Here is a 12,609-nt window from a genome sequence, read left to right on the forward strand (position 1 = left end):
ATTTTTTTTTTAATTTTTAGAAATATTTTTTCTAAAAAGCAAGGCGAGCTGCCTTTGGCTTAAAAAGTATGGCGATTTTCTAAAATTCAGGGCGATTTTTTTTCTGAGTGTAGTTGTCTGGCTGGCGAACAATAACCGAAATATTCCGAACCCTTTGACAACATCTGGCCTCCCAAATAGTTTTTAACCCCTGCCCTCATCAAAATACGCAACCTCAACCCTTTGTAATTGCTTGACGCTTTTATTAAAATGCATAAATTAATAGAATTATTTTTGGGCCAAAGACACCTTTTTATGGCCGCCATTTAGGGCATGTGTGGAATCAGTTTTGTGCGATGGCTTACGGCCAAACAATTACAAATGACGAAGTTAAGATCCTCGCCAAATGCACCACAAATGACCGCAATTAGCCACCCTCCCCTTTTGATGGGTATTTACACAGAAAAAAATGATGTTGAAATCAGGAAATAAATCGTGCTGAAATTTTGAATAAATTTATAAATTTATTTTTTTAATAACTTGCAGTGAAAGGGCTTCTCTAATTCCAAAACAATTTTACAAAAATAAAAAATTTTACTTTTAATCTCTAAGATATATTTGGAAATTTATTTGAATGTTAAACATTTTTATGAAAATAATGATTCAAATTAATTAATATACATATATTTTTAAAATATAATTTTTTTAAATAATATTTTGTATTGTTTAGGTAACATAAATTTTAAACTTCAATACCCCTTTTTTTCTTCGTGCATTTTGAGAGCATAACGAAAATCATTGAGGCAGCATCCATCCGCAAATCAGGGCAATTAATATTAAGTGGATTATTATTTAATGACCACTGCACGCACTCGGAGACACAGAAGAAGTCCGTTTCGAGCAACCCCACTACCATCATAACCACATCAACTTCAATCTCATTCCGTCCTAACTGTTATGATCCCGAATGGAGTTTACCCTTATGGTTGTCATATTCTAATTACAAGAGAGCACGCAGTTATTACACGGATTCGCTTAATGCCACAGATACGGCTGCTGCGATTTGATGACCCCTGACCCCGGGACACCAAGACCCCCAAACACACTATACAGAGTAGTTATAGCAGCATTAAAATGGCAAATTGACGTTCATTTCACGTGCTAGTGGACCGTATCCGCATTCCGGATGTTCGGCAATATGAGCATAGTCCTCTCATTGAATGGGCGTCGCTAATTGATAAATTGCCCTGATGCGTGGCTGGGATCCATAGACACATACTCGTATAATAGGTACTCCAAATGCTCAAGAAAAAGCTTAGGGAAAAAACACACTCAAAAGTGATTAAAGATGTATTTCTTTAAACATATTTCTCACGTTGATTTATAAAATGTAGTACCTACCTACATATACAATAGTACATTCAGTGATTAAAAAAAAAATCAAATTTAATCTCGCTAGAAAACCAATAAAAATTGGGTTTAAAAAAATAGAATGGATACATCATTCGGTCCTTTTGCACCTTTATATTTAAAACAATTCGTATACGGGATATTTCGTATACGCAGAGATTTTTCAATTATTATTAAAAAATATTTACACAATTATATTATAGTAGGTCAGGGAAGTGAGGAGCGACAAGAAGGCGATAAGAAAACTGCGATGCAAATTCAGGGGACAATGCAAAAACCGTGATTGCATCGCCTTACGTAACAATGTGACATCCACGTCATCGCGGAGGTTCCGACTTAGTCAGCAGGCGGCCAAGATGGCGCCCGATCCTCCATTTCATTCCGGCGGAACTTCTCAGGAAAAAAGCCGTGTGCACCATTTCCAGACACTGATAAGCTCAAACGAGTGAATCTCTTGTGGAATATATGTATAGCTATATAGAAACCAATTGAACAAACGTGGCCCCACTTTATCAGGTGGAGGAGGAGTGTCTCCCTGATAAGATTATGGGGTTCCTCTAAGCCTCAGTGATCCCACGGGAGATTACTGTATGATCTGAATGATTTCTCGCTCTCTCCTATCGATTTAAATTGTCAAATGATAGAAAGCAGTAGATTCTTATAGAAAATAAACCATAATAAAAATAATAAGAAAAATAAAATAACACACAGCTATATATAGAGAATTCGTATACGTTTTTTATTAAAAGGAATTATACTTTTTTGTATATTTTAATTATAGCAATATTTCTGAATGATAAAAATGACTATTTAATTTTGTAACCATTTCTTTTTCTAATAACTTGGCATAAAGTATACTTTTTATTTTATAATAGAAGACCTCCCTTAGATTATGTTTCTCCGCAAATAACTGGAATTTATTTTTAGGAAAGCTCTTAAAAAAATCGCTATCAGTTTAAGAAAACCAGGGAACGAAAATAACTGTTATTGTAAATTTTTCATACAAAAAAATCACGCACTTAGAAGGGTCCTAAAAATTTTTTAAATACACCACAATTTTTATTAGCCATTGTAGTTTACAAATCCGTAATGATTTTTATTTTTTGATTTTTATAATAAAACTCAAAAAATAACTGTTATTTTTTGATTTTTATGAATAACAGTTATTCCCTTGACATTTTTGAAAAAATGAAATAATTAAAAAAACATGATACCCGTGCTTTTTATAACTTACTAAAAATTTGTTAAAAAAGGCAACCGCGCATATTTTATACCTATATTTTTTTAAAATTTTGTTTTGATCACGACGAATAACTGTTATTTGTCAACTTTTATTATAAAACTCAAAAAATAACAGTTATTCTTTGAGTTTTACTTTACAAATCAGAAAATAACTGTTTAAGTGTGATTTTTAAAATAAAACTTATAACAGTTACGTTCCCTGAAGAAAACTCCTACAAAAATGTAAAGCCAAAATACGACAATATTTCCGAACACCCTTTTGTAATAGCAGAACTGAGTATTTTTCGAGGAATTTCGCGATTGTACGTTTCATTGTTCCATGTGGTATCCAAAGTACATTGCCAGCTACCCGGCGCTATCAGCAGTCGGAGAAGAAAAACGCAAACAGACGCCCCACATTGAGGACCAGATCCATTTTGAAAACCCAAACCTTATCAGAGAGGCACAAACAATCTGCTGTTTTACTAGTTGATATTTAGTTACTTTGTTGTGTTTATTTGTTCAAGCGGTAACGTACATGCTTAAGATACATTTTGCTGGGGCCAACTTGCTAACTTATTTATGATAACATTATCACAATCTGGTGTGCTGGTAAATCAAGGTGAACTTGGGGAAGGGGTGTGTAAATCATTCATTTTGGCTGCTTTTGATAATTCTTACTGCTGCACTGCGATTTATTGATGAACGAACCAAGGAAACAAATTAATTTATAAGGGATTTATGAGAGCAATTTTGAGGGAAAAGTGTAGAGGAGTGTATGTTTTGGGAGGAGGAGCTGGCGATAGCCACTCCTTACTGCTTCTGCAGGTACTCGTCGAACAGGTAGACGGACAGGGATGGATCCGGAACCTTCATCAGCTTGGCGAGGTCGTTGGCATAGCCGGACAGCTTGCGCACGCTCTCGGCCTGCTTGCCCAGGAAGTTCTCCTCGAAGTAGTGGGCCAATTCGGGATCGCGGTCTCCATCGGTGGCGTGGGTGGCACGGGAGTGCACGTGGGTAGCTCCACTGGCCAGCTGCTTCTCGGTATCCAAAGCCAGGGCAAGGGAGTGCAGTTCATCGACCTCCAAAGTTCCGCGCTTGGTGCTCACCGAACCAGCGGACTCGTGACGGGTGTTGAAGTCCACGATTCCTCCACGGCGGGTCACCTGCTTGATCAGGGCAATGCTGTCGTCGAAGGAGCGATCCGAGAGTCCCTGGTACAGCTTCTGGAAGCCGGGGCGGTTCTTCTGGTACGAGTTGAAGTGGGTGGCCAGCAGCAGGTAGTCGTAGGACTTGGCCAGCTGGGCGTTGATGTACGACTGGATCTCGGGCTCCACGTGGTCAATGCCAGCGAAACGGGCATTACAAATGGAGTTGCCTGAAGGAAAGAGGGGAAGAAAATAATACAAATTATAATCTCTTGAAATAGAAGCAGGAAAAGCACATTTACAGGGCAGTTATAGTGAAAATTAAGTTTTAGCGGTTCCTAATTGGAAAATAGTTGGTGAATGTTATACATATTACAGAATTATTACATAAGGATAAAATAAAAAAAAAGTTTTTTTAAGTTTTTGAGATTAAAAACATTAAATTTGAATTTAACTACTTAAATAAACAAAAAAAATATACAAAATACTTTTTTGAAGATTTTAAGACCAATAAGAATTTTGAAATTAGTATTTTAAATTATTTAACTTAATATTTGAAAAGTGCGCAAAATTTAAATAATATTTTTTTCTAAAACATCCATTCTACTTTCCACTTACTTTTGCCTGTAAAAAAGCCCGTGAGCGCTTGTTTTTATTATTTATTATTATTATTATTTTCACAAAGATACAAAAAAAGCAACAACACAGGGGACACAGATTAGGTTCTCTTCGCCCGAGAGGCGCTCTCTTTTTACTCACCCGAGAAGGCCGAGGAAGAGCAGGCCGTGATTACGGTGTTTTGACAGTACTCTTCGTTGCTGGCCAGGGCAAGGGAGCCGAGGCACGCGAAGAGAGCGAGTGCAATGAAGAATTTCATCTTGACGGCGGTTTAACTGTAAATTAAAACCAAATTCGAAATGCGAAAACAAAGGAAATTAGTTTCACAATAATTGACAATTGAAAAACAGCCACTGTTGTTTTCGTTCGATGTGGAAACGGCCCTTTTGCGTCGTAGAGTTTTCCTGAACGTTCTCTTTGTTTTTTTCCACAACAAACCCAAACCACCACCGAGGGAATTTGTTTTTTCTGTGATTTTCGTGGTTTACGTTTTGTTTCGCGGTAATTTTTTTGCAGTTTCCCCCTAATAAACACTCACTAAGTAGTTAGTAACTGATTAAACTCACTTGCTATGCGTTTTGACTTTCTGAACGCTGCTTTTGTGTGCTGCTTGGTGGAACTTTGAAAATCAACTGCTGTTTATAGCGTCGCGTTCGTCTCTTTCATTGCGATCGATAACGCTGGGTGTGTGTGTATTTCTGGAGAGAGTGCATGGGCATTTGTCGTTTTGCGCTCAGTGCGGGGATTTCGTTGTCATTCAAACATGGCCGCTCTGCTGGGTTGTTTTTGTTGCCCCCTGGAAGGTGACTCACGGCAGGGTTGTCAGCGTGTGCAAAAGATGGACACTGCACTTTGGATGTCAAGTGGTTACTCGAGGGGTTTTATCAGTAGGCGAAGGGGGATTTGATGTTTCATAAAAGATAAGAAATAAATAAATTGCAGAGATTAATCTGATTTTCTTACTTTATTGTTTTTAACGAGGTTTTAAAACTAATGGTATATTACAAACCAACACATTACTTTGAATAATTTTAAATCCCACACTCATCTCAGATTCTACTTTTAAATGGTTCATTCCTATAATTAATTTTTATAGATTGGAATTTATATAGTTGTTCTTTATAAATAATTCTTAACTTTATTAAAATTATGAAAACTTTTTAATGTCTCAGACTGCGTGAATTATAGGGTTTCCCCAGTGATGTAACAAAATTTATAGTTTTCCCAGCATTTATCCCCCTTGTGTCACTCTGTGGGCTCTGCAAACGACACCTAAAAAAAGCCGTCGCCATATTTAGTAGTTATCAGAGTTACTGATTGATCCCCCCGCCGAACGTGACAAATCAACTTGACCAAATCAGAATTAAATTGTCAGGCGAAAATTAAACTGCCTGGCAACCCATGACGTGGTGCTCTCTGTGCCAGGGCCAAAACAAAAACAAAGAACAGCTGACGCAGAGCGCAAAAGAGCGGCCATATTTGATGATTATACTGTGTATTCCCCGATTATCTGAGTAGGAAACCCGACTTTCCATACAAAGTATAGCCGTATTGAGGACGTGTGTATCAAATTAAGTGCGTCTATCAATAGGAATATATTCAATTATCAGCCATTTAAATGGTTAACAAAGGAAAGGCGACATGTTGGAAACGCAGAGATAACAGTGCACACTCTTCCACTCACGCACACACACAGAGGCCCGCCATCGAGAGCGAGTTTCGTTTAAAAGTGTTTTGTGCGCCGTTTGGAGCGACAGTTCGCTTTCGAGTTCGCTAAAAACACAAAGTAAAGGCATTAGCTGTACTGAAAAATCAGATTAAAGCTGTCAAGGCAGAAGGTACTGGAAGTCGTTCGAGAAATCGAGTCAAAAGTAATCCCCAATCAAAGCCCATCAAGAAGCAGGCGACGCCTTCTGCGCCAGTGTGTGTAAAGGCAGCCAGCTGAATAAGAGCTATTTAACATTCTAGTTCAACCCGAGTCGCCTCATTCTCATTTGTGCATCTCAAGCAAAACAAACTAAAAGTGACAAATAAATTTTGGTTCTGTGATTTTGTGTATAAAGACGATCAAAGATGGTGAAATTAATCGCTAGCCTGCTCCTGTTGGCCGTGGTGGCCCAGGCCTATGGGGACTTCAAGTGTAAGTATTATTTGATAAAATTCCAAACAAAACAATGGAAAAACCCATAAAATTTCGACGCAATAAGCAAAGAGTGGAAGAAAATTAAGAGCGTGGGCATGCGCAGTTTCTCTTCGGTGCTCTTTCACTCTCTTTTTCTTTGTGGAGTAAAGTGAAGTTACCAAACCAGTTGATTTTTTAAATTATTGATACTTCCGTTACGCTTCTGGGGAAATGATAACCAGTTTTTATGAATATATTTCCTAATTAAAATATGCGAATTTCGCTTTCATTTCCATGAATAATTCCCAGTTTATTTCAATTCCAAGCTCTCTTTGCACACGGCTTGTAGAGTGAGAGTGAGACAGAGATAGCATGGAAAACATGCTTTTTGCACACGGCCCCAAACCAAAACAAATACCGTTACTATGGCGGCGAGAACTGCGCACGTTACCAATGCAGTTACAAAGAGAGGGAGAGCGAGAGAGTAAGCCATTGCAGTTTTGCACACGGTTCTTTTGCCCTAGAATAACGGCATTCCAAGCGCAATTTCAAAGGTTTATGCAATAACGCCCTCTTAAATGCAATAACCCACCAACCTCAACCCAACCCTCCCCCTCAGCCAAGCAAGAAAGCAAGAGTTTCGCGAGAGAGCTGCACATAGAGCGAGAAAGGCAAAAGCTAGAGAAACAAGAAAAAGAAAAACAAAACTCAAACCCAAACCATGGCGAAGGTCAAGATCAGGGGTGCAAAGGTTTCTATAACTGAAGAACAAACCCAAGTCAAGCTTACAAAGGTCGAATTTGTTTACGATTACATTTTAAAAATTTATTTTCAAAACTTTAAGTAAAGTTAGAATTTTACTTTTTCAACTTTTTATTAAATATTTTTTTTTATATTTTAGATTGTAATTACAATTTTTTTTTTAAATTTTACTTATTTTTCTGCATTTTTTATTATTTTTTTTTATTTTAAATTTATTTTTTATTTTCCCTTAAGTTAGATAAATTCGATTTAAGCTTGTATTATTTTTAAAAAACCCCCGACTAAACCAAACCCACCCCATTACTATAGGCTCCCTGGCTGTTCCCGAGATCACCAAGGATTGGGTGGACATCAAGGATGCCTGCATCAAGGGCATGCGCCACCAGATCCAGGAGGAGATCAACGCCTCCTACCAGTACTTGGCCATGGGCGCCTACTTCTCCCGCGACACCGTCAACCGCCCCGGATTTGCCGAGCACTTCTTCAAGGCCGCCAAGGAGGAGCGTGAGCACGGTTCCAAGCTGGTCGAGTACCTCTCCATGCGCGGTCAGCTGACCGAGGGAGTCAGCGATCTGATCAATGTGCCGGTAAGTCTAGGAATCCCTTAAAGAAACCTTGAAAAACCGCTAATCCTGGCCTATCCCCCACAGACTGTTGCCAAGCAGGAGTGGACCGATGGAGCCAGCGCTCTGTCCGATGCCCTCGACCTGGAGATCAAGGTCACCCGCTCCATCCGCAAGCTGATCCAGACCTGCGAGGGCAAGCCCTACAACCACTACCATCTGGTGGACTACCTGACCGGTGTCTATCTGGAGGAGCAGCTCCATGGACAGCGCGAGCTCGCCGGCAAGCTGACCACTCTGAAGAAGATGATGGACACCAACGGCGAACTGGGCGAATTCCTGTTCGACAAGACCCTGTAAAGTGGGTGGCGTTACGAGAAGGTGGAGCAGCCCAGTCATCAAAATTATCAGCCAGTCGAGTTCATAAAGTGTTCTGTTGTTATCTGTTAGCCGAGAAAGAGCCTTCCCCGAGGGTCCGCTATTAAATCATCCAACCAACTGGCCAATAAATTATCCGTTCGACTGCGCGATCCTCAAACCAGCACACCAAAATTCCACGTCTGTTCTTTCTTATCAAAAATGAAAAAATCAACGCATGTCTTAAGTATTTAAGTTCTTTGAGTTGTGACTCGGGAGGGGGCTCTCAGCATTATGCAATCGCCGAGATTTCGCCTAGGTTTAAGTGGAATCGATCATTCGCATAGGAAGACACTCAAGCACAACCCATTCAATACATCCTATATCTTTATATTTTTCTGTCAATTAGACGAGCAAGTTCTTAAATAAATAAATAAACAATATATGTAACGAAATAATTATGAAGTGCGTATTTTATTGGGATTGGGTGATTTCAGTCTTATTGCGGGTTTTTTCCGACGGAAATCGAATGTGATTTACACGTTCCAAAGAAGGTTTTAAAAATAAATTAAATATTTTGTTTGGGCTTTTTTATAGCATTTTTAGATGCCTTACGAAGGGCAATACAATATTTAATACCATAAGTAAAGTAAGTAAACCCTATCGGATGACAAAATTCCCTAGAGATCTTAGTAAAGTGCAGATCATTTGATACCCCTTTCAATTGCAACACTTAATACTAAGATATACTTTCGCTAATTTTTGCTCGCCCTATAAAAGAAGATAATACGGCAATCCCTCTGTTAGCCGATTAACCCTTTATTGTCCCATGACAATGTACTTGATGAGGCGTATCTGGGATCACGTCTCGCCTGTCCATCAGTGGCCAGTGGCTAATGGTTCGTTCGCATCGCATATTCCGTTTGATAAACGTCGGCATCTTCGTCTCGAGTCCCATTATTGACCCTTTCATGTACTCACCGCCCACTGAGGATAACCCCAAACTCTTAACCCCTTCCCCAGGCTAATCTGATTCGAAAACACAAAAAGCCAACCATAAGAAGGGAGTTAAGCGAGACGAAGGGTGCACGGAGAAAAAATATCATGAGGAATGGTTTGTACTTTCGAGTTCTTTGAATAAGAAAGTACAACATTTCTAGAGATTTTCTAGAGGATTTCGAAAATTTGTATTCCATATATGTATGCTAAACTAAATATTTAAAGTATTTATCATAGCACTAAATAATATGAATTTTCAATCCCGAATATTACTTAAAAAATTTTTTTTTTAAATAACTCTTTATAATTATTTTAAATCAAAATTAGAAACTTAAATATTTAAAAATATATTGCGGATCTGCAAATTATAGAATAGCTGAATAATTGTTTTCTGTGTGGGATTTATCGAAAGACTGGAGCAAGTACAAAGAATAATTCATAAGTCACTTGTAAAAATGTCCACAAGCATATCGGGGACTTATTCACCCCCTTGCCCTTGGGCTAATGTGTGCTCGATTCACCCCTTCGATGTCCACGACCATGTCCATGTCCATGTCGATTCGAGTGATTGACAGGACATGCCATGCATTGAATTATGATAAATTGTGGCAACTGTCAAAAGGCTGTGCTTGGGTTTCCTCTTCCTGCCCTCTACAGCCAACCAGATTTCCCGTTTTCCGAAGCGTGACCAGAGTGAATGGGTTAGTGCCTGGCATTTTAAACAATTTCATAAGCTAATATTTGAGCAGATGTCCTTGTTCGTTGCGGATTTAAAATTGCATCAATCCGATTTCGACAATGGGCCGCAAATTTTTTGATAAGCCCCGCAAATATTTAAGCGCAATTCGTTCGATTGACCAAAAAAAGGGGCGGAGTTTTCTGGGTGGTGTGTCCAGCATATAAATGGTCCATCCATGACATTTGGACCCACTATCAATCTTGGCCAACGAAGGCAAACTTTTGTTCATGCCTTTCGACCAATTTGCCAATGATTTTTATTGCTTTTTTGCGAATGTTATTTTTTATCAGCAATGGAGTACCCTTTAAATATGGTGTATATTTAAATGGAGATTCACTGGCTAAATATCTTTGAGTAATTCCTATCATAATATGAAGAAGCCAGAATAAATATGACAAAAAAAAAATACGAAATCAAAGTCACCAAAACAAACCGAACTTTATTACAAACCAAAAAAAATCTTTCGAACTAAATTTAAATTTTTTTTTTGGATTTTAGATTTTTATTTTAAAACTAACTTAAATCAACAAAAATGTACAATATATTTTTTTTTTTTACTATTACTATTTTTACTATTTACTCCTTTAGGGGCCGTTTTCTCGTCGGTTTGTTAAATTGAGTGAGGTTAAAACCTTGAAATCTTATGGGAAATCAGAGCTTTAACCCTACTTTAAATTTAACAGGCGGACGAGAAAACGGCCATAAGTATGGGGTATTTCCAAGTCGGATCAAATGACAATACATTTTTTTCCATATTTTGTTTAGGGTGTGAGGCCAGATAGCCAGCCAATTTGGTAGTGAAATATTTCGGGCAGAGACGTGCGAGTGATTCATCCTGCGCATATCCTTCAGATAAAAGTGCCTGCACGCTTATCGCGCTGACATTTGTCCTGCTCCTCGTTCGCTGACAAATTTGCAACGCCGGCCAGGACAATAGGCATGAAATGGAAATGAAAATTGGAAAGCGAATGTCCTGTCTGCTTTTAGGATCCTGTATCAAACCAAACCAAACCGAACTGAACTGAACCGAACCGGTTTTGACTTCAAGTGGCAGCAGCCAGCGCCGCAGGATATTCGCCGCCTGCCGCCAGGAGATGATTTATATCCGGATAGTTCCTTTGTCTTTCACTCATCTGAACTCCACTCCTCGCACTCCGATTATTTTCCACTTTCTCCGCTTGTTTGCTGTTCTCACCATAAATCTCTGGGCGCCCATTTAGGAGTGACAGGCATGGCCCCCGGGAAATCCTTTCGAACCGGTTGAAAAAGTCAAACGAGGAAATGAAATTGGTAGAGTACTGCAGGATCAAGTACTGTGATCAATGGAACATTTATTAAGTTTAAAATATGACTTTAATAAAATGGAATTTATTAGCTTATACTATTTTATAAACAGCTTTTAAGATTTCTTATCGCTTGGGATTTTATAACTATTATAACTGAACTTTAGATAATTTTTAAGATGATTTTTTCTTAATTACAGTTATTCTTGATCGGTATTCTGGAAGCTGAGCCTTAGGTTCCGGTCTCTGCCACTCTCTCTCCCTCTCCCGCTCTCGCTACGCCCGCAACTTCCAGTCTTTCCAATGCACTCTCAACTGCATAGATCAAGTGGGGCTTTGGTCATTTCCAAATTGTCGGCTATTGAGAGTAAACGCCTGATCATCCGCGCTTATTACCGAAAAGTTTTCGCGTGTGCTTTCCGTTTTTCATTCGCCGGTAGACGAGTGTTTTCTTGTGTTGTTGTTTTTGAGCGGCGATAATATTTTGGTAAGTTTAATATTGCTATTTTAGTTTAAGGCTAAAAAGCCTTTTTTTTTCTATGAACAAATACCAAATTAAAGACTTTAAAAGTATTAAAAGCTTTATAAGTCCAATGTATGCACCACATTTATTCTTGTTTATTGGAATTTCCAGTCAATTTGCATTCACTCAGTCAGTTGGTTTGGATAACTCTTTTGCCAAAGTTGAAGGCAAAATCTGCGAGCTTATTCTTGAGGTCCTTGCACTTTCTTGGCTTGCAAATTCAAACATAATCCACCCTCTTTCTCCACCTTTCTCCACTCCTCGATTCACTTTCCCCCACTCTCGCTATCGATAAAGTTGTAGGTAGATATAGGTAGGTATAGGTACCAAACTCCACTTGAGTCTGCATCACGCAAATGATTAAAATTCAACAAACATCGGTCAGGAGAAGCCGAGAGGAGCAACCAATCCAGCCAAGGAAGCATAACCATTGTCGCCTTCGGATGTACCAGCATATCTGTATACACCGGCTCACAGCGTTATTGAAATGTCTTAGCAGCTGTCCAAACATCCTTCCTTGCTGAATCCTTGCAGGGGAGAAAAGGATTCTGCTGATTTAGCATATTGACTCCTTGCCAAGGAGCGAACTTATACAAGATTTATGCGCCCGACGCACGCCAGGCGACAGTCGAGATAAAAAGGATTCGTATAACTCACGCCCGGCGAAAGGACAACCAGAATGGGAGCACTGAGAAATAAATATTAAAATTTAAACTAAGCCACATTTTCAAAAAACAAATATTATTGCAAAACCTTTCAAATCGATATTTATCTAAAAACAACTTTTAATAGAATGTCCTTTTTAAAAATGGTGGAAAATAAAATATTTAAGAAGTAAATTAAAATGATGACAGATAATATTGCTAATTTTTCAACACGATTTT

The 12,609-nt window shown here is 38.6% G+C and overlaps 2 protein-coding genes and 1 long non-coding RNA gene across 5 annotated transcripts in view; 2 read left to right on the forward strand and 1 right to left on the reverse strand.

The window, feature by feature from the left end:
- Window positions 1–3,090: 3,090 nt before the first annotated feature.
- Window positions 3,091–5,101, reverse strand: Fer2LCH (Ferritin 2 light chain homologue). The gene is made up of 3 exons (XM_017153326.3): window positions 4,944–5,101; window positions 4,519–4,652; window positions 3,091–3,989 (listed from the first exon to the last, which is right to left on the reverse strand). The coding sequence occupies exons 2-3, from the start codon at window positions 4,634–4,636 to the stop codon at window positions 3,424–3,426; spliced, it is 684 nt and encodes a 227-aa protein (XP_017008815.2). The 5' UTR covers window positions 4,637–4,652; window positions 4,944–5,101; the 3' UTR covers window positions 3,091–3,423.
- A 982-nt stretch (window positions 5,102–6,083) lies between these two features.
- On the forward strand, window positions 6,084–8,639 carry Fer1HCH (Ferritin 1 heavy chain homologue). Of its 3 annotated transcripts, none has more exons than XM_070217026.1 (5): window positions 6,084–6,215; window positions 6,441–6,517; window positions 7,119–7,250; window positions 7,571–7,848; window positions 7,912–8,639. In XM_070217026.1, the coding sequence occupies exons 2-5, from the start codon at window positions 6,451–6,453 to the stop codon at window positions 8,182–8,184; spliced, it is 750 nt and encodes a 249-aa protein (XP_070073127.1). In that variant the 5' UTR covers window positions 6,084–6,215; window positions 6,441–6,450; the 3' UTR covers window positions 8,185–8,639. The 3 variants fall into 3 exon arrangements, with proteins under 3 accessions (XP_070073127.1, XP_017008818.2, XP_070073126.1); XM_070217025.1 differs by having other exon boundaries at window positions 6,198–6,215; window positions 6,346–6,517; XM_017153329.3 differs by lacking the exon at window positions 7,119–7,250 and having other exon boundaries at window positions 6,088–6,215.
- Window positions 8,640–11,575: 2,936 nt separating this feature from the next.
- The window catches only part of LOC138913393 (uncharacterized), a 63,447-nt gene continuing 62,413 nt past the window's right edge, over window positions 11,576–12,609 (forward strand). Inside the window, exon 1 of the long non-coding RNA XR_011419110.1 lies at window positions 11,576–11,689. This is a non-coding gene — a long non-coding RNA (uncharacterized lncRNA). The remainder of the gene's footprint in view (window positions 11,690–12,609) is intronic.

The sequence above is a fragment of the Drosophila takahashii genome, chromosome 3R (genome assembly GCF_030179915.1).
Source record: "Drosophila takahashii strain IR98-3 E-12201 chromosome 3R, DtakHiC1v2, whole genome shotgun sequence".
Classification (NCBI taxonomy): Eukaryota; Metazoa; Arthropoda; class Insecta; order Diptera; family Drosophilidae; genus Drosophila; species Drosophila takahashii.